Source organism: Rhincodon typus, chromosome 1 (assembly GCF_021869965.1).
Source record: "Rhincodon typus isolate 14 chromosome 1, sRhiTyp1.1, whole genome shotgun sequence".
NCBI lineage: Eukaryota > Metazoa > Chordata > Chondrichthyes > Orectolobiformes > Rhincodontidae > Rhincodon > Rhincodon typus.
In genome coordinates, this window is record NC_063332.1 from 132,411,065 (window position 1) to 132,429,968 (window position 18,904).

At 36.9% G+C, this 18,904-nt stretch overlaps 2 protein-coding genes across 5 annotated transcripts in view; one reads left to right on the forward strand and one right to left on the reverse strand.

Annotated features, from left to right (window-relative positions):
- tmem184c (transmembrane protein 184C) overlaps positions 1-12,741 on the forward strand; it is a 31,071-nt gene extending 18,330 nt beyond the window's left edge. The window contains exons 7-10 of one of the 2 annotated variants that reach the window (XM_020535126.2): positions 193-305; positions 1,279-1,378; positions 5,501-5,672; positions 9,297-12,741. In XM_020535126.2, the coding sequence (XP_020390715.2) occupies positions 193-305; positions 1,279-1,378; positions 5,501-5,672; positions 9,297-9,577 (666 nt within the window). In that variant the 3' untranslated portion in view covers positions 9,578-12,741. The remainder of the gene's footprint in view (positions 1-192; positions 306-1,278; positions 1,379-5,500; positions 5,673-9,296) is intronic. The other variant, XM_048598039.1, reaches the window with a different exon arrangement.
- A 3,426-nt stretch (positions 12,742-16,167) lies between these two features.
- prmt9 (protein arginine methyltransferase 9) overlaps positions 16,168-18,904 on the reverse strand; it is a 104,199-nt gene continuing 101,462 nt past the window's right edge. For all 3 annotated transcript variants that reach the window (XM_020535125.2, XM_048597347.1, XM_048597349.1), the window contains 3 exons: positions 18,680-18,833; positions 18,432-18,554; positions 16,168-17,485 (listed from right to left, as the gene is read on the reverse strand). In XM_020535125.2, coding sequence (XP_020390714.1) covers positions 17,267-17,485; positions 18,432-18,554; positions 18,680-18,833 — 496 coding nt within the window. In that variant the 3' untranslated portion in view covers positions 16,168-17,266. The remainder of the gene's footprint in view (positions 17,486-18,431; positions 18,555-18,679; positions 18,834-18,904) is intronic.

Genomic DNA, 18,904 nt, shown 5'->3' on the forward strand with positions numbered 1-18,904 from the left:
TCAAATAATGAATCAGATGACAAAAGAATTGCTTCTAAAATCTAAGAACAAGCATCTATTTAGATGTGAACACTTTTTATGGACTCAGAATTGTTTCTCCATTGAGTTAACTTGTTTTTCTTCATTATTGGCACATTATAATTGAAAGTTGTTTATCTATTCTATCTTTTTGCATTTACTTCTACATTGTAGTTTGCCATGTATTGCCTTGTGCTGTTTTATAAAGTGCTGCGAAATGAATTGAACCCAATCCAACCAGTGGGCAAGTTTCTTTGTGTGAAACTGGTTGTATTTGTATCCTTCTGGTAAGTTTATTTTTTTTATGAAGTTAATTTCTCGTTTCATACTCCTGGCTAATAGTCGGACATAAAAACAAAGTTGCTGGAAAAGCTCAGCAGGTCTGGCAGCATCTGTGAAGGAGAAAACAGAGTTAACATTTCGGGTCCGGTGATCCTTCCTCAGAACTGATGGTGCCTGGGAAAACATCAGTTTATATGCAGAAAATAGGGAGATGGGTGGGGTATGGAGTAAACGATAGGATAGAGCCCAAAGAGAGAGAAAGACAATTGGACAGACAAAGGAGTTGCTAACGATCAGGCTGGGAGGGTAAATAGTTGTTAATGGGGACTGTTAGTGACTAACAACAGGGGGTGTGTACTGGCAGGCTATGTGGTAACAAGGCCTGGTGTGTGGGTTTGGGGGCTGGGACATGGGAGAGTTTAGGCCCTAAAATTATTGAACTCAGTTTTGAGTCCGGAGGGCTGTAGGGTCCCCAAGATGAAAATGAGGTGTTGTTCCTCCAGCTTGCGTTGTCTTGCTGCAGTGTTCCAGTGTTCTGTCTCTTTGGGCTCTATATCCTATTGTTTACTCCCTACCCCACCCACCTCCCTATTTTCTGCATATAAACTGACGTTTTCCCAGCCACCATCAGTTCTGAGGAAGGGTCACCGGACCCGAAACATTAACTCTGTTTTTTCCTTCACAAATGCTGCCAGACCTGCTGAGCTTTTCCAGCAACTTTTGTTTTTGTTCCTGATTTACAGCATCCACAGTTCTTTTTGGTTTTAGTAGTTGTACATGTCTGTCTTAAACATTTGGAAATAAATTTTAATTATTTTGTGGTTTGCCAAATAGGAACATTATAATCCTCAAACTGAAACCTGCAAAAAAAAAATTAACTTCCTGAATACCTTGTGCAGAATCTGAGTCTAGTTTGTTAATTAGCTTATTAATTGATTGCAAATTGTTTTGAAAAAGTATTTTTTCAATTCATTATAGGCAAGCTGCTTTGATTGCTGTACTTGTGAAAGTTGGTATAATTTCTGAGAAACATACATGGGACTGGGAAAGTGTGGAAGCTGTTGCCACTGGTCTGCAGGTAAATTTTAACAATTTCATGTTTAAACCAACGTATCTGGAACCTGTTTATTCCTGGTCTTCAAATTGTTTTCAGAGGTTTTGTCTTAGAAATTAATATTTAGTATTTGCTAATCATCGTTGCTGTCTTGGTAGATGTCTAGTATTTCGTCTATTTGAGCAATGGAGAAAAGGTCCACCATTTAATGATCAGACACACACTCCACATTCATTACAATCTTCCAGAGCTGGTTACATTTACAGATCAGGCTGGGGGATTTGAATGTATTAAAAACAAAAAGGACAGAAATAACTTTTTAGATTAGTTAACCTGGCATCAGATGGGTAGGAAATTGCAAGAGTATATTCAATAATTGACGTCCTGGGGGTAGCAAAGTAACTTTTGTGAAAAATACGTCTGACCTAGTAAAGCTGTTGAATACTGGCATAGCACACATGAGGAGGGTAAAATTAACTGTTGATTTTTCAATTCATTTAGTTAGATTCTGCTAAATAGATGATGAGCTAAATGTGGGTTTGAGAGATTTGAAGATGACTTCATTGGGAAATTTTAGTTTAATTGAATTTTAATTGAATTTTATTTTAATTTTATTTTAAATTTGTTAGATGAAATTTATTTCAATTTTAAATTTTAATTGAATCATAGAATTGTAGAATTCCTACAGTACAAAAGGGGCCATTCAACCTATTGAATCTGCACAGTCACTCCAAAGGGCGCATATGCGCATGCACACACATGTATACATGTGCATGCGTACACGCACACGTTTACATGTACACACACGTATACGCGCACGCACACCCTATCCATGTAACCGCACATTCACCATGACTAATCCACCTAACCTGCACATCTTTGGACTGTGGAAGGAAACCAGATCAACTGGTGGAAACCCGCGCAGACACGGGGAGAATGTGCAAACTGCACACAGTCACCCAAGGATGGCATTAAACCTGGGTCTTTGGGAGGAGTGCTAACCACTGTGCCACCCATGTGGTAAGTACTTCCTTAATAAGGAGCAAAGATAAAAGGGGAAATTGTGGAATTGACAAAGTGATAAGTAGCAGTGCTACTTGAGATTGAGGATGAATTGGTATATTAGTGTATAAAATACACTGATCTAAAATTCCAGGTGCTCCTTTTATGAATTACACAACAGGGATTAGAAAATGGAATGGAACTGATTTCTGCTAGGATTTTGTTCCATTTGAAAGAGGGCAAGCCCTCCTCTTGTTAATTGTGGTAGTGAAAATGGAATCCCTAGAATATCCCAGGAACTTTGACAGGTATACCTTAGCTATCAACAGATTTCACTGAAGACTATCATTGTGATTTATGTCAATTCTTTGAGGGAAGGCACAAAATTATTTGCATTATAAGGTGGTCAGTCCTAGAGAGGATGTAAACAGAATCTACAGTAGACTAAAAAGGCCATTCAGCCGTACTTGTGTTTGCTAGCATTTACCACTTCCCATCATTTTCCTCTAACCCTATCAGCATATGCTTCTAATTACACACAGCTAGTGAATATAATTAATACAGTTAAATGATTCACTGAAAACAATTATTTCAAATGTTAGAGCTCTTTGAGGATGTAACTAGCACAGTGATTAAAAAAAAAACAAATGAATATTGTATTATTTGTGTGTTCACGAAGCATTTGATTAGATACCACAATAAAAACTTGTTGCAAAAAATTTGGAGAAATAGTTAGTTGATGGTCAGGAAACAGTAGTGTTAAGCGGCTTATAAGAGTCATCAAAAGACTCCTAAAAACATAATGGTATAGAAGGAGACTATTCAGTCCATAAATTTTCTCTTTTCTCTGTACAGCAATGCAGCCAGTTCCAGTCCCCCACTTTATCTCTTTAGGCCCGAAAGATTGTTTCCTTTAAATGCCCAGTGTTTTGAAATCATTCAGTAACTCCTCTTCACATAGGCAGCTTGTTCCAGATTATTACCACTTATGCCCGTTTTTAAAAGAAAATTCTTGCTCGCATCCCCTTGCATTTCTTGCCCAAAAAACTTAAATTTGTTTTCCTTGTCCTTGTACTATCAATTAATTGAAACAGCTTTTCTTTTACCATATCTAAACTTGGCATAGTTTTGTGCACCTCTATCAAATCTCTTGCAATCTCCTTTTACTCCAAGGAGAACAACCTTAGCTTCTCTGACGTATGACCTTGTAACTAAATGGTAATATCATTTATAATGTAATCTGATGTGCCATTAGGTGACATGAGATTCACGGAGAGCTTGGCAATTGGATACAAAATTGGCTTAATAGCAGGAGACAGTGATGGTGGAGGGTTGTTTATTGGATGGAGGCCTGCGACCAGTGGTATTTCACAGGGATGAGAGCTGGGTTGACTTTTGTCATTTATATACATGATTTAAATGAGAAGATAGGAGAAATTGTGAGTAAATTTGATGCCAAGATTGGTGATATAGTGCACAGTGAAAGTGGTTATCTAAGGTTACAAATAGATCTTTATCAATTGGGTTAATGGGCTGAAGAGTGGCAGTTGAAGTTTAATTTGTATAAATGCAAGGCATTTTGGTAAAACAAACAAGGGGTAGTTTTGTAGAACAGAGGGACCTAGAGGTTCAGGTACATAATTCTTTTGAAGTTTGCATCTCATATATAGATAGGGTGGTTAAGAAGGCGTTTAGCACGCTTGCCTTCATTGCTCAAACCTTGGAGTATAGGAGTTGGGGCATTACATTGAGGTTGTACAGGGTGTTGGTGAGGCCTCTTCTGGAGTACTGCATCCAGTTCTGGTTACCCTGTTATAGGAAGGATATTAAGCTAGAGACGGTTCAGAAAAGATTTACAAGGATGTTGTCAGGAATGGAGGGTTTGAGCTATGAGGAGAGGTTGGACACACGAAGACTTCTTTTCACTGGAGAATAGAAGGTGACCTCTACAGAGGCTTATAAAATCATGAGGGTTATAGATAAGGTAAATGATAGGTGTCTTTTCCTTAGGCTGGGGTATTTCAAGACTAGGGGCATATTTTTAAGATGAGAAGAGAAAGATTTAAAAAAAAAAAAAGACATGAGGGGCATTCCTCTGGAAGTTCATTCCACATTTGGAATGAACTTCCAGAGGAAACGTGAATGCAGGTACAGTTTCAACGTTTAAAAGACATTTAGATAAGTACATTAATAAGAAATGTTTGGAAGGATTTGGGTCAAGCGCAGGCAAGTGGGACTAGTTTACTTTGGGATTATGATCAGCATAGATTGGTTGGACGGAAGGGTCTGTTTCCATGCTTTGAGTCTAATATCCTGTTCCCATGAACAGTTTAGTAAATTTCTGCACCCTCAAGGAATTTCACATCCTCAATATTAATGTGTTGTTACCATTTGGATGCTGCAAAGATCAGCACTGGGGCATCAGCTATTTAAAGCTTATATTCTCAAAGCAAATAACAAAATTGAGTGTAAAGTGATTATGCTGACAATACAAAGTTAGGTGGAAACATATGCTGTGACATAGATAGTGTCTGTAAAGGAATTTAGATGAAATTGGCAGATGGAATATAATTTTGGAGGAGACAATGGATTTTGTTTTTTAAATGAGAAACTGGGGTTTTGCTTTCCACTACCAAGAAAGGAAATACTTGGTTTAGAGTGAGAGGTGAAGAATGTTCACTGGATTGATTCTGAACAAAAAAAGGAGCATTGCCTTGCAGGAAAGATTATGCAGTTTGAAGTTTAGAAGAATGAGCTAAAACATTGAGGTTTCTGAGAGGATTTAATAGGTTAGATGCTGAAAGACTCTTTGCCCTGGCTGTAGAATTTAGAAAGAGGGTCATTGTCTCTAGTTAAGGGATTTTGGCCACTTTGGATCATGTGGAGAAATTTCTTCACTTTGAGGATCGTGAATCTTAAGAATTCACTACCCTAAAAGACTATTGGATGTTCAGTCTCCTGAGTATATTCATGATGACGATGGAGAACTTTTGAAGTTTCAACAAGCCAAAGCTGAACTTGAGAATATGCGACCCTTTCTTGTTTCTGTTCTTTTTATGCTCTAAGTATCAAGACTCTCTAGAATTAAGATTTGTGTAACCAAACACAGTTGTTTCATCAAATACTTTGTATTTTTTCCCCCAGGATTTTGTGATTTGTATTGAAATGTTTTTTGCTGCAATTGGTCATCATTATAGTTTTTCCTACAAGCCATACGTCCAGGAAGCTGAAGAAGGCTCCTGCTTGGATTCTTTTTTTGCCATGTGGGATATCTCTGACATCAGAGCAGACATATCGGAGCAAGTACGGAATGTTGGTAAGGAAGTCACGTTTAAGTGAAATCGTTTTTATTTCACCTAAACATCTATTCATAACCAATATTTTCACATCATCTTTAGAGTCTGAGCTGTCTTTTATGAAATATCAACTGGAATTATATTCATTTGCAACACAGGAGAATATTTAGCCCATTGAGTCAATGCCAGTTTACTGTGGATGAATCCAGTTAATCTCAATTCTCTGCTCTATCCCTATAGCTATAAATTTATTTCCTTTTTGTAATCTTGCCTCTGTTCCTTTGACCCTTACGAGCAGCAAGTTCCAGATCATTATCACATGCTGAGTAAATGAAGCTTTTCCTCACATTTCCTGCATATCTTGTCCAGAACCTTTGTATCTTAGTCCCCTTGTTCCCAATAGCCCATGGTACATTTTTCCTTATCCACTTGATCCAAGCTATCAATCTTGTACACTTCCATCAAATATCCCCTCAATCTCCTTTGCATCAACAAGAATGACCCCAGCTTTGCCAATCAAAAAGAAGCTAAAATCCTCTATTCTTGAAACTACGTTGGTAAGCCTGTTCTGCGTTCAAACAAGGGCCCTCCCATTCTTCATAAAATATATCAAAATTGGATATAATACTCCACTTATGCCCTAACCCATGTTTTGTAAAGGTTAGCATTACTTTCTCACTTCTACACCCAAATCCTGTATCCAAAAGCCCAAGATCCCAGATGCTTTGCTAACATTTTCAGTTTATTCTGCTCTATTACAAGATTATTTAGTAAATGTTGTCCAATAGCAGAATCACATCTAATGTTGGATATGATGAGCTATAGCTTGCAAGCACAGGCTGGTTGAGCACGATCAGCATGCTGCCTGCTGTGTATATTCAAGAGGACATGTTGTTTGATATGGTCTACCAGTTGTTTAGTCATCAGTATACAGACTTGGAATCGGACTGGCACTGAAACTCCTATAACGTTAGATGTTTGTATGGTAGATAATGTCTTTTAGGCTGATGCAGCTTCCTGTTGGTGCAGAAAACAAGTCTTGTATTTAGTAGCAATAAATTTATCTGTTCAGAGCCAAAAGTAGGGTTAGGGCTATACATATTTTCATGAGCTTGCAGGTTGTACTGCAGCTGGTGATCAGTGTAGCCATAATTATGCAAAATAGTTTTGATAGGCCATATCTCAGGATCATGCTTACACAACAAGCAGATGACTAGGTCCCCAGTCTATTACTGTCTACCAAAAGTCTACATGCAATATGTGAGATAACAAGGTGCAGGGCTGGATGAACACAGCAGGCCAAGCAGCAATATGTGTTGGGATTCCTACAATTTCGTATGCTACAAGATTAATCTCAAGTATGGCTTTATCCTTCTGCCGGACAACATTCACTAAATATTCCAGACTGCATCAAGAATTATATTCGAAATCAATTTGATTGGTTTATTATTAAGTTAGGCTCAAAGTGTGATGCATTTGCTTGTGCTAGAAGTAACATAAACTAATAGGCAAGATCCTGTTTAATGTAGGCAAAAAGAATTTGTGCATGCATTGCACCATTTGCAGTAGGAAAGTGATCATAAACTGCCAATTTCTGCATTCCCATGGCAACAGCCTGTCCAATCAGAGTCCACCCGCTTGGTCTGAGAGAGATGATTGACAATTAACTGTTCCAGCTGCATCACCATGCCAACAATGGCCCAACCACACAGCACCCCCTCTTTTTATACCGTGTAAACTGCTGTCCCTTTTTCATGTCCAGTTTCTTGCTTCCTAGTCCTAATGAGCACAAGACTACAAGCTGTGACTCTGTCTCCTTTTAGCAATGACTTGATTTTGTATTAAAAGCATATATAACTAATGAAGGAAAGGTACATGCAGGAGGTATGATTTACGAATGTATAACATACAAACTCTTGTATTTATGAATGCGATCCCAAACTTGGTTGTAATTTCCTGTACTTACAAACAGCTGCTTTACATTGTCTTGCATTGTGCACTGACTTGTGAATGGACTCTAGAACAGAGCCTATTCACAACCCAGGGATTGCCTGTCCAGTGCAATGACTACAGGAGCTACAACATTCCTTGACTTTGTTACTTAAAACAATGATGCAATACAAAAGTCAAAGAAATTAAAACTAAACTTGACCACCAAGACTTGCACCACTACCTTCAGTGATTTGTGCACATAGGCTCCTCTGTTTCTGCCCACCTTTTGAATTGTATCCTTCATTTGCACTGCCTTTCCACATTCCTCCAGCGAAAATGAATCATCTCTCACATGTTTAAAGTTCAGCTGCAACATGTTCTGTCAATTCCACCATCCTGTATATTTACTAAAATCTATCACTTTCCTTTGCAACACTTAAATTTTATGTTAGGTACAGATTTTGAAATTGTGCTGCACATCCAATTCTAGATCATGAACATAAATTTAAAAAGTGGTCATGGTATTCATTCCTGGAGAGCATTCTGAGGTGAGGAACCTCACTGTATACTTTCCTGAAGGGTGAGAAAAAACAGTTCACTGATGTTCCTTTCCATGCTTTTCCCATGGACTAAGCTTGCTATATTGTATTTTGTCTATCATGTGACACATTGATCAAATACTTTCTGGAAGTCAATTGCACTACACTCCACAACTTTATTTTACTTCACCAAAAATTCAATCAAGTTAGTCAGTTAAATAGATTTGCTCTAAATAAAACCTTGTTTCATAATACCTGAGGTAAAATACTGTTATTGATGGTTCTGAATAAGAACCCTATCTGGCTCAAAATGTTACCTTTGTTTCTCTCTTCACTGCTGCTGCCAGACATCTTCAGTTTCCCTAGCACTTTTTTTTAAAAATCCGATTCCAACAGTTTCTATTACTGCTGTACCATTTACAATCACAAGGTGGCGTCGTCTGTCTCAAATTGCTTATAAAAGAATTATTTTCTTTCCACCCTGTCTGCCACAAAAAACATTGTTTATAACTGGTAACAAAGAAAGTGACCATTTTAGCATTGTTGTTTTCCAATGGACAGTTCATATTTGGGGGTAAATAGGTTTGATGGCAAGTAAAACTTCATTATCAAACCCCAATTTAACCCCAATCTAAAGTCAGCAAATTGAGTTGGTATCATCTCCGCTGTTTTCCAGTTTTGTAGAAGACAGTTATAATGTTAACGGAAGAATAAATATTATATGTGTGGAACTGACATGTTGCTAGCTGTTGGTTCAAAATCTGCTCTGCGCAAAATAAATCTTGTCCCATGACTTGAGAATGCTGGATTATGTTATAATACGAAATCTTCAAACACTGCACCAGCTGTGCTGATGACTTTAGTTGTCTCCTTGTCTTTCAAATTTGGCGTCAGGCCCCAACTTGACTAGAAGACAGGGATTGTCTCCTTCCTGCTTTCCCAAGTATTTCTTGCTTGTAGGTAAGATTTCTGAAGGAACGCATCTAATGAAGCAGAATGCTCTTCTATATAGCACAGGTTTAAGTTAATCAATGAAAGAATCTATGCAGACAACTGAATCTGATATATGGTGTGTAAATGTAGTGGCAGCCACTTCATCAAGATGTTACTTTTTTTGGATGTGACTTGCAGAAATGATTTAAAAGTGAATAATGTTCAATTTTTAAATTTAAGGGAGGACAGTTTTGGGTCGACCAAGGAAAACAAATATTGGTGTAGAAGAGGAGCACAATGAACACACAAGCCTTCTGTCTTCAGCAAGCCAGGACCTGAATTCTGATACTCCATCCCTCCCACCTTCTCCACTGGGACATTACCAAGGATTTGGACAAACACATGCAGTTCTTGCACCCTATCCTAAATCTATTCCAGAATCAAATGACTGTCTTGATGAGTTAGCCAAAGAGAAAGAAACTGAAGACTCCTTAAATCCGGTGCCTAACAATTCAGCATGAAACTGATTAAGACATGTGTATTGTTACTTCAGCTATTCACCTCCTACGTTCCTTTTGAGGTCATATATTTTCTCTTGCTACCATAGATAACCATACTGAATATTATGGATGAACTCAATTTGAAACTTGGATGAAGTTTAGAAATCTAATACTGTATATTAAGAAAGATGACAAGAAATGAGGATGAATACTGAATAAGTAGATGCACAAAATTCTGGAATTCTTAAAACAATTTTAAGTATACAATCTGCCCATGATGCTAACATATTGGTCAGAGCATTACAGGATCCATCAATGTGCAGAACCCTCTGAAATTACTAGTTAACAAGCATTGTTAGAATCTGAAGTGAATTTTAATAATCCTTTGATACAGTAGCAACCACTATGCTTTTTTTTATTCTTTCTTGGGATGTGGGCATCACTGGTTAGCTAGCATCTATTGCCCATCTCTATTGCTCTTGATTGTGGTGGTGAACTACCTTTTTGAATTGCTAAAATGAAATGAAAGTCACTCTAATGAGACAGCAGCTTTTGGCTCTCACTAGAGGGAGATGATTGGTGTGATTATTCTGAGGATCATCACATCTCAGGTGAGGGGCAAGGTTGAGAAGCTGGATCTTTGGTGATTTTTGATGGTGCAGGAATTGAACCTGTGCTGTTGGCATCACTCTATGTCACAAACCAGCTGTCCAATTAACTGAGGTATGGTTTAGGGTACACTCTCTCAGTGTTGCTAAGTAGGGAGTTCCAGGATTTTGACCATGTGACAGTGAAGTAACAGCATTACATTTCCAAGTCAGGATAGTGTGTAATCTGGAGAGGATCATGCAAGTGTTCCCATGCTAATACTGCACCTGTCCTGCTGGATGGTAGAGATGGTGGATTTGGAAGGTGTTCTTTATAAATACCATTCATTTCTATTCTACCTTAAATTGCTTGAGCATCTGTTAAAACTGACTAAGCAATAATCTATACTTCCTACTTATCAACTTAATTGTGTTACCGTTTGCAAATGATTTGGTAATAAATGAATCTTGTCAAAGTAATGCTGGCTAGAAAATTTGTGAGCACAATTAAAGGAAACAAAGAAATAACAAATAAAATAAAACAAAGAACTGCAGATGCTTTAAGATTTGAACCAAAGCAGAAATTGCTGCAGAAACTTCAGGATCACCGAACTTGAAACATTAACTCCCCTTTCTTTTCTCATGTTGCCAGACCTGCTGAGTTTCTCCAACAATTTCTGTTTTTTGCTGAGGAATAATAAATGTCAGGAATGTTGCACAACAAGTGAGTAGGGTGGAGCATGGCAACTGGGGTAGGTAAAGATCAGTCTCTTGTTTTTAAAAAAGGAAAATTTCATTTTTTCCTGTACCAAGTAGTTACACTTTTAACCATTTTTTACTGTAATTCAACCTGAATTGTAATACATTAAGAAACTTGGGCTGGCTAATCTGGAAATACAGGGCAGTAGGGTAGATGGGGTGGTAGAAACACTATACTGTGTATTTAACAAGCAGGAATTTAAAAAAAATTTTTTTTGGGTTTCTTGGCTAACTTATCTACAAGATTTCAAATTTAATATGACAGGCTTGAATAAACTCCAGAAACGTTACATCAGTTTATTTATAACTCATGGCATTGGAATTGTGTATAATGGAAACATTTAGCTATGTGTTAACATAGTACAGGACAAAAATATTTTTGATTTCATAGTGGCCCACATTGGCAGTATAATTGCTGGCAAATTCTAAGGAAAAAAGGGCAGAATGCCTGTGTTGAAGCTGATAAAACAATTAAAAGATTTTCTTCCCCATATTTTGAGATGCTTTTGAGAGTTGTGCATCATACTTGAAGATCAATTTGTAACCACTGTAGACTGGATCAGAGCAATGTAGCTTATTTGCCATCCACTCCGTGTTTCCATCCTTTCAAAAGGCTAAACAGATGTCAAATCTGACTTCTGGAAAGAACAGTAGTCTGAGTTTTAGAATTAGTCTTAGTGCTGCTGTGCTACTGGGATGCTAAAGAAATCGGAGTTGTATTTAATGCAGAGCTATACAATTTATAATCCACATTTTAGGGATAGGCAATGATGACCTTACCAGTGATGTATACATCTCGTGGATGAATTAAGAAAATTCCTCTGCTAATGTTAATTTCTCTTTGAAAAGATCACTTTTTATACCACTATTTCTACTGGTAGCACACTGACATTTCAGGTGAAAGGCTGTGGTGTAAAGCTCCTCCTTGTGAATCCTGAGAACACAACCTTGGTGTACGCTTCACTCTAGTAATGAGGAAGTATTGCATTACCATTAAACCCAATTCCCTGCTATCCTTTTGGGCGATGTAAAAGCTCCTGTGACGCTTCCTACAAAAGCCATTTGTCAAATATAGTGGTATGAAAAATCACTTTTTAAAGAGTTGTTTGAAAAATTGTACATGAAAACAAAGCATTTGTTACATTTTGAATAGTCCAAAATGTATTCTCGATAAGACCCAACTCCAAACAGTAATTACAGCAGTGTGCAGCTCCTACTTTAGTGGCTTATTGTTTCAAAACAGCAATTTTGTGACATAAGCAGCTTGGATCCATTTCCTGCTGTTAAGCAAATTACTGAAAACAAATCTGTGGCTCGGGCATCTTTAAAATTAAAATTTGTTGTCTGAGTACAGACAATGTTAATTTGTCACTTGTACATTTATAAAGCTCCTTTTGGACTGTTGCCTATCCAAAATTATTGCTATTTTAATATGAGCCACCTAAGTTCCAAAAATTATCAGAAGTGTTATAATGCTGGGTTGCTAATGAAATTTAACTAATTGGAGGTTTTACACTAATTATAGTGTGAATTGGAAGTGTACCTATATTCTGAAACAGTTGTGCATTATCAGTAAGATTTATTCATGTCCAGAAATTAAAATGGAATTATGATGACAAATATTAAATGGTAAGGCTCCTAGCAAGTTGATTAAATAAATGGCCTTATGTAAATCAAACTCACCTGCACTAAAATGGTTATCTGTACAATATGTATTGAACATACTATTCAGAAATGAATAGGAAATTTTGAATTTGCTTCTTAAACTGTAACATAGCAGTTTAAACTTGGAAGAAAAGCTACCAATTGCTTAATAAATATGGATCATGTGAAACTTGACTCTTGTACTTGTTTTGATTCCTTGTTAAGAATATAGAATTTAAAAAAACTTTTAATCGTGTTTAGAGAAATATACAATCTGTTTAATCAACTTCAACCACTAATTTAATACTTCACAGAAGTGGTATGATTGTGCTGAATGATCTGCATGAAGTTGACAATCAATATATGGCAGTACATTCCAAATTAATTCATTTAAAATCTGCAGGTGATCCTGTACTTTAATTCCATGAATATGATTTCATTTTGTATTTTGATCCCTATGCTGTCTCCATTTTACTGTTGTGCCTCCTGTTTTCTCTCTTGAATTTAATCCTCTTGCCTTTACTCCACTTGCCTGAAGTTTCATTTTCCCCACCTTAATTGGAAATATACAGTATTATAATCAAACAAAATCAGGAGAGGAAATCATGTCTGGCAAATTATCAGAATTTTTTGAGGTGTTAATAAGCAGTATAAAGGGGAACCAGCACATTGCATTTTAAAATTTCAAATATAGCATGTCAGCAAAAAATTGCATATAGGGCTACTTAAGATGAGCCCAAGGTAGTATATTAGCATGGATAGAGGTTGCACAACTAATAAAGGAATTGGGATAAAAGGGGCATATTGGGTTCGCAACTGAAGTGCTATTGAAATTAGTGCTGGAGCCACAACAATAATCTATACATGCATCTACATTAATGACTTGGATGATGTAGTTGAATGTATTATAACCAAGTTTGTGGATGACAATAGGTGGAAAGGCAAGTAGTGACGCTAACAGTCTACAGAGGGCTTTAGACAGGTGTTATGCGGGCAAAATCTTAGCAGATAGAACATAATGTGGGAAAATGTGAAGTTATGCACTTTCACAGAGAAAACAGCGACATATTATTTAAATGAAGAAAGGCTTCAGAAAGATGCAATACCAAGGGATTTGGGAGTCCTCAAGCACAAATCACAAAAAGCTACCATACACATTTAACAAGTTCTTTTGTTACCCTTTAAAGGAAGTGAACTGTAAAAATAGTGTTTGCTACAATGGTACAAAGCTCTAGTCACACCACACATGGAATACTGACAGTAGTCTTGGTCCCCTTATCCAAGGGAAAAAATGGTTTTGGAGGCAGTCCAGAGAAAGTTCATTAGGCCAATTCTGTACATGGAAGGAGTTTCTTAGGTGGAAAGATTGAGGCTGTACTTACTGGAAATCAGATGAATGAGCAGAGACTTTATTGAAATACAAATTTCTTAGAGGGCTTGACAAGGTAGATGCAAAAAGGTTGATTCCCTTGTGGGAGTGTCTAAAACCAGAGGGTATAATCTCAGAGTAAGGGTTCTGACATTGAAGGATAAGATGAGGAATTATTTTCTGAGAACAGTGAATCTGTGGACTCTTTACTGCACTAGTTTGACAAGGCTGTGTTAAGTAAATGTAAGGCTCAGATTTTTAACAAGTGTGAGTATCAAGTTACAATTGGGTTATGGTGAAGTCATCAGATCAGGTATGATCTCATTGAATAATACAGCAGACCTGATGGTCTGAATGGCCTACTTCTGCTCCTATGTCTTGTGTTCTTATTTCTCACTGAGCACTGTAATGTGTGCACTTCATCTTCACATTTAGAATCAGTGTATTTTCCATTGTGCTTTTTTGTTTGAGCTGACACCTTGATTGATTACTTGAAGTCCTACCCTTACCAGAAGTTTTGATATTCCTTTAGTTCCTTCCTTTTATTACTTTTGTTAAATTTTGTTCATTTACCTAATTTCTAACCTCTGTACTTGTTACTGTAATTTTATCTTCCTTCCCCCTCTTTCCTAGCTTAAACTACACACTGCTAAATACCTGTTCTGCCAGTTCATCAGTTCCTGTTTAGATGGAGTCTATCTTTCCATAAGAGCTCTCATTTTACCCAGATGGCCCAATAAAATGGAAACCATCTCTTTTTAGCCAAGCAATAAGCTCCCTAATTTTTCCTTTCTTTTAGTTTGTATCTGGAAAAGTAATTCTGAGATTACCTTCTTTTGAAGTCTTGCTCTCTAACCTCCTATGTGGACAATGAATAAGATGCATCTTATCTCTTACCACAATGCCCAAGCACTTGAGAGGCAGCAAAGCACCTGGGATTCCAAGGGGTCTGCAACATTGAAAATGGACTCTATTAGCCTCCAGAATTACTGCTTTTGTCTTTTCAGAGCTCTGTTGATGTTGTAAAGGCCTTTATACTAACCTCTAGGGGATTGTATCAAAGTTGGAAGAGTTGTCCCATGAGCTAATTAAGCAACAAAGGCATACTCGTAATCACAGCTTGCAAACAAGTCTCAGATAACCATGATCATTCCTGGGATTGTCTTTTCGCACCAACAGGACTGACACACCATAGGGGCACAGTGCAACTGTATAGTCCAGAAGAGTTGATCTGGGAGTCATCAACATTGACTCAAGATCCCATGAACTTGCATATAAGACAAAATGGGCACAAATATCCTATTAATTATCCAAAGTCTGCCCAACATCTATGAGTAGGGGTGTGATAGAATATCCTCCACTTGCCCAGATAAGTGTAGCTCTAAACACTTTAAGGAGCGTGACATCATCCAAACTGAAGCAACAAAGTTCTGAGGAAGGGTCACCAGACCCGAAACATTAACTCTTGATTTTTTCCTCACAGATGCTGCCAGATCTGCTGAGCTCTTCCAGCAACTTCTGGTTTTGTTTCTGATTTACAGCATCTGCAGTTCTTTCGGTTTTTGTAAAGCAACCCACTTGACTGGAACCTCATTCAACATTCACTACGGAGAAACTCATATACAATCTTCATTGCTCAGTTCACCAAGGTAGTTTACTACCACCTTTTCATCTCAATTAAGGATGACAATAAATGCTGGCACAGACAGTAAAGCCCATGAACAAACAAAAAATTACTTTAGATGGTTGTCAACTGTGACGATTTGCACCCAATTGTCTTCATCAATAACAAAAACTGTAATTGGGACAAAAATTACAAAACATCTTTTCAACTAGGGAGGCAATGGCCTAGTGGTATTATCACTGGACTGTTAATCCAGAGACCTAGATAATATTTTGAGGACCCAGGTTCGGATCCTGCCACGGCAGATGGTGGAATTTGAATTCAATAAAATATCTGGAATTAAGAATCTAATGATGATCACGAATCCATTGTCAATTGTCAGGAAAATCCGGTTCACTAATGCCCTTTTACAGGAAGGAAACTGTCATCCTTACCTGGTCTGGACTACATGTGACTGCAGACCCACAATAATGTGGCTGACTCTGAACTGCCCTCTGGGCAATTAGGGGTGAGCAATAAAATGCTGCCTGGTTAGCAATGCCCTCATCCCGTGAATGAATAAAAAAAATTCAAAACCAGCCAAACTGTTTTGGAAACAATTTCTTTTAACAAATAAGCACAAAAGAAGTTTTCTTCCAAATAAGTTGTCTTTATAAGTAACAATAATTTGACAAATTAGTATAATGTGATAAAATCACATAAAAATGTGATTACAGTAAAGGAGCACAGAAGCATGCTTGTACAAATATACAAGAATATATGCAACACATGGCCATTATATACAGTGGTTCAAGAACGTGTATTGCATTGTTAAAAGTGTTAAATGTGACATTATAAAGGTTTTGCTCTGATGAAATCGGTGGACTTTGAAGATTCTATGGCATTATTTGAAGAGGTCAGGGAATTCTCCTGATGTCCCGGCCACCATTTTGTCCTCATCCAAAGACTAAATGGGCACTTAAACTACACACTGCTAAATACCTGTTCTGCCAGTTCATCAGTTCCTGTTTAGATGGAGTCTATCTTTCCATAAGAGCTCTAATTTTACCCAGATGGCCCAATAAAATGGAAACCATCTCTTTTTAGCCAAGCAATAAGCTCCCCAATTTTTCCTTTCTTTTAGTTTGTATCTGGAAAAGTAATTCTAGTTATTCTAGTTATTGGTCATTTAAATTATCTGCCATTTTGCCTACTTAACAACAACTTACTGGATGCCTGAGGATAGCATTCTAATTTCTTTATTCTTCTTGCTGGGTTTCCTTTAGCAGTGAATAGAGAAGTTTTGTTTAAATCTCTTCTGCTTAACATTTCAAGCAGTTGCCTTTCATGACCTCTGATGGGATCATTGACCTGAAATGTTAATTCTGTTTCTCTTTCCACAAATGTGCTCAGGCCTGCTGAGTATTTCTAAGTATTTTTTAAATTTCAGATTTGCAACACTGACAGAATTTTGCTTTGTATTGGTATTTCTTCCCATTCAACTTGACAAATTGTTTGATACTCAATAATTTATGCCATAAAATAGATGAGCTCCACTCTATTTACTTTTTTTTAAAAACATGAGCCCAACTTTAAAATTAACAATAACAAAGGGAAAATACAATGCTAGAAATCTGATATAAATACAGAGAATGTTGAAGAAACTCAGCCGGTCTGGCAGTATCCGTGGAGAGAGAAACATAGGTAACGTTTTGAGTCTGGTATGACAAACTGAGTACTAAAATTAACTATCCATGGTTTACGATCATTGAGATACTGCTTTTGTGATACTGGATTTTCAGTCTAAGTTCATCTCCTGAAATAACTTGGATTGGATTATCCAAAACAAAGGCAGCCTGCTTCCAATGGGAAGTATCGTTCCAAGTATTTAGACTGACGTCTGTGTCCAGATAAATTTCATACCAAAATGGGATTGCAGTTACTCTTCCAGATGAATGTACTTGAACCTGTAATTTCAAACAGATTAACAGAAATGAGATTATGTTTCCATAAGGATATCCAAAAGAACATGTAATGAGAAAGCTGAATAAACAGATCTTTAAAGATTATTTGGTTCGACTTTAATATATTCTCATGTTGTATTACGCACAGCACTGTAACATTGATTAATTTTCATTACATTTCAAACAATGCATCAAATTTACTTGTAACTGTCAAAAAAATCTTCAGTGAAACTAACCATTTGTAGAAAAATCTATTGAGAGAATTCCAGGGCTTAAAACATAAACAACTATAGATACAGGCACCAATGGAGGGACAAAGGATATCCATGTGTAAGCTATCGGAGCTGGGCAATTGCAGAGTTCATGAAGAGTTGTAGAGCTGGATAGGATTACAGACATAGGGCCATGAATGGATTTAAATATAAAAATGTGAATTTTAAGCTTCTGTACAACAGATAAATGAATAGCATGATAAGAATCATCCTAACTCAGACAACAATCCATAAGGTTTTCAGGTAAAGTTTACCATAGTAGGGCAGAGAATGGAGTGAAATTGTCAATTTGCATTGATATTGAAAATAATCACTTTTAATATTCACAGTTAATTCTCTGTGACTTGATAAATTAAATATTATTTTATTTATATTTAAATTTTCCTTTATTTTCATGCCTAGAAAACTGATTAATCATACAAAAAAATTTGTGTGTCTTCTCAATTATTTGTCAGTTTCCATCATCATCTGCTGGGTTGGGTGACTGTTCTGATGGATCTTCCACACTTTAATTCAAATGGAAACAATTTCTAATGGCAGTAGGAAATCAGACTGATTTTAGTTTATTTATTTGAAGTATAGTGATGCCAAAACCATAAAACATGTTCAAAAAGGAAACTAAACCAACTGCTAAAGTCTACACAGTGGATGACATAACCTTTGAAAACTTATCTTACCCTGATTTCACTGCACAATTCATCGGTGACCAAGCTCATCAGATCCAGTTTTAATAGTTCCACTGGCTCACTCAATCGGATATGAGGCAATGTGGATAAATGCAAGAACACATGGACAGGTACCTTTAAAGGGAACCAAAGGTGAATTAAATTTAATTTAATCATATATATTACCTGCCCTGTGCATTCATTTACAAAACCAAACATTAAGTAAGTTTAATAGTTTGATTATAAAATACATAAAAAACCTTGAACTGGTTGATGAAAGGCGCAATATTGAACCCCAGTGTGGCTTCTTTTCCTTGTACAGCACTTTCTCGCTGTAATGTCTCAGATTCAATGAGCATTCCATAGATTTTTATGCACTGAGGCAACAATCTTCCCTCTGGTCGAAGCAAACATCTGAAACCAAAATACAAAGAATATACGTCCCTACGTGTACTTATTCACCAAACTTTAATAATTTACACATG